This window comes from Vombatus ursinus, unplaced genomic scaffold (assembly GCF_900497805.2).
Source record: "Vombatus ursinus unplaced genomic scaffold, bare-nosed wombat genome assembly UNPS02014808.1, whole genome shotgun sequence".
In the NCBI taxonomy this organism is placed as follows: domain Eukaryota; kingdom Metazoa; phylum Chordata; class Mammalia; order Diprotodontia; family Vombatidae; genus Vombatus; species Vombatus ursinus.
In genome coordinates, this window is record NW_020954586.1 from 4,689,755 (window position 1) to 4,692,435 (window position 2,681).

Consider the following 2,681-nt stretch of genomic DNA (forward strand, 5'->3'; position numbering starts at 1 on the left):
CACACACACACACACACACACACACACACACACACACAGCTGACGACTATGCAGCCGCCGCTCTGAACTCACTCCCTCTCAGCTGCCACCGCCCTCCAGCCCGCCTGCCTGTGGCCTGGGAAATTGCGGCTTCCCGCTGCTCCACTAAACACCGCAATTACTCTGGGGGAAATTACCTCCTCACCTCCTGCTTCCTTTCTTCCCTCCCTCCCCTCCCCCTCTCTCCGCTGACTCCTTCTCTTCCCCTTCTCTCCCTCCCCTCCTCCTCTCTGGCACTGAGAGCCAGTGATGGCTCTGGAGGAAGAGCCCACCCTGGTCCGGCTCAGGCCCCTTAAACACACTTTAAGCTCCTCCCTGCCCCCACAGTCTCTACTTGGCCCCTTTCTCTCTCCAGAGGCATCTGAGCATCCATCTGGACGGTTTCCCTGCGTAGGAATCCTGCCTTTGGCGCTGTGTGATCCTGAGTAAGTCACTTGACGTCTCTGAGCCTAAGCTTCCTCATCTATGAAATGGGAATAAATCATGCCTTAAGCACCAGTCTCCCGGGTTGGCCCGAGACGCTTAGAAAGCAGTCCGCGTGTAACTGCGGGTGACTGTCCCGGTCTTTCTGGGCCTTCAGCTTTTCGGTCTCACGGGGCATCTCACTTCTAACAGGAGCCTAGATCTAGAACTGAAAGGCCCTTAGAGGTCTTCTAATAGAGGTGGGGACATGCTGAGCTCACACATGCAAGGCCCCCATGGCAGAGGTACGTGTGGGACTCGAACGTTCTGAGTCAGAGAAGCTGACTCCGGAACCATATGGCGGCGATGCGGGAACGCACGTGGAGGCAAGGGCATGGTAAATGGCCTGTGAACCATTAAAGACGCTATCTAACTGTCAGCTAGTGTTTTACAGATGAGGAAACCGAGGCCCAGGCAACAAATGTGACTCGTCCAGGGAGACACTGTGGTTTGGTGGGATTCCAAAAGCATCCCTGTTTCCACTACGTCCACCGTGCGCTGCCGAGGATGAGGGTCCTCAGCCCCTGTACCTCGAAGCAACCTGGAGGAAGTGGGCTGGCGGCGTGTGCGCGTCTGTATGCGAGCATGAGTGTGTGTGTACGGGTATGTCCGTGCGTGTGCGCGCCTGTGTGCGTGAGCGCCGTCAGCCCAGCCCAGCCCAGCCCAGCCCAAGGCGTGACGACCCGCAGGGAGCCCGACCACCTCGCCTCACCAGCCACGCCGCGCCCGCCGGCCACTCACGCGGATGACGTAGCGCGACGAGTTCTTGTCGTCCAGGCTGACCGTGAGCGAGAAGAGCGCGGCGGCGCTGTAGACGCCCTGCGCCTTGTACAGCAGCCGGTTGAGGTCCCAGCGCTGGGCCCCGCCGCCGCGCAGGTCCCAGCCCCCGCAGTCCTCGATCACCTCGAGCATGGGCCTCGGGCCCAGCCGCTCGATCTCGGCCCTGTCGAGGCACGAGCGGAAGAAGGCGCGCACCTTGCGCTGGGCCGAGCCCCCGGGCCCGCCGCCGGGCCGCGCCAGCAGCCGCCGCAGGCGTTCTTCGTTCTGCTCGCCGATGGCGGCGATCGTGCCGTAGGTGAGCTTGTCCTCGGGGATGCCGTGGCGCCGCAGCCAGCCGCCGCACGCGAAAGAGTAGAAGTCCTGGCACGGGTCGATGCTGACGTCCAGGTTGGCCGCCAGGAAGCGCGCGGCGCGGGCAAAGGCCTTGCGCTCGGGGCAGCCCTCGGGGCACGCGGAGCCCGCGCCCCCGCCGCCGGCGCCGGGCCCCAGGTACTTGAGGACCAGCATGGCCCCGAGGATGGCGCAGAGGCCGGCTGCGAACACCAGCCCCGACAGCAGGCACACCTCGCGCCGGTTCCAGCGGCTCAAGCCGGCCCCGGAGGCGCCGCGGCCAGAGTTGGCGGTGGCCCTCGGGAGGGGGAAGCCATGCGGCAGAGAGCCGCTGCCGGAGCTGCCGGGGCCGCACTTGCTCATGTATTTGACCTCCTGAAACTCATCGTAGTGCGCTGTCAGCGAGTAAGTGGGCTCCATGGCGCCAGCGGCCCTCGCTGGGCCGCCCCTTCCCTCACCTCGGCGCCAGCTACAGGAGATGCCTCGGCTCTGTCCCCGACGCCACCTTCACCAGCTGCGGTTGCCTGCTCATGGTCCAGGCTGCAGCCTGCGGGAAAGAAGGGAAGGGAGCGAAGAGGGTCCAGGGCTCAGGGAGGAGATCCCTCCATCGCCACTGTCTTCGGAGACCCTCCCCTGAGGGCTCAAAGTAGGGTCTTCCCTCCCGTCCCTTCGGACCCTGCAGAGCCCTCGAGACTTGGAGGTGGGGGTTCTCTCCACCCCCGATGCCCAGGATGGGGCCCTCCGAACCCCTCCCCATGGAGCTATCCTTCCTTCAGTGTCCCCAGTCTCATCTCTTCCTCTCTCCCTCGGGGATAAATGAAGGCAAGTGGATGGCAGAGATGGAAGGAGAAAGAGGGGCGAAGCAAGTTAGGAGAGAGGAGGGGGTCAAATGGAGTCTAGAACGAGACAGAAGAAGAGGCCAGACGCAGTGGGAAAGAAGGGGGTCGCGAGACCCTGAGCTCTGATCCTTAGATCCAGCTGCCCTCACTAACGGGGGATGCAGCGAAGGCATTGAATTGGGTGGGCTAGGGAGTCGAGATGCCCTTTGCCTCGGTCGTGGGATAATGTCT

At 63.4% G+C, this 2,681-nt stretch overlaps 1 protein-coding gene across 2 annotated transcripts in view; it reads right to left on the reverse strand.

The window, feature by feature from the left end:
- Positions 1 to 2,031, reverse strand: part of ECEL1 (endothelin converting enzyme like 1) — a 14,670-nt gene extending 12,639 nt beyond the window's left edge. For both annotated transcript variants that reach the window (XM_027875399.1, XM_027875398.1), the window contains exon 1: positions 1,243 to 2,031. In XM_027875399.1, the coding sequence (XP_027731200.1) occupies positions 1,243 to 2,031 (789 nt within the window). The remainder of the gene's footprint in view (positions 1 to 1,242) is intronic.
- Between the last annotated feature and the right edge of the window lie 650 nt (positions 2,032 to 2,681).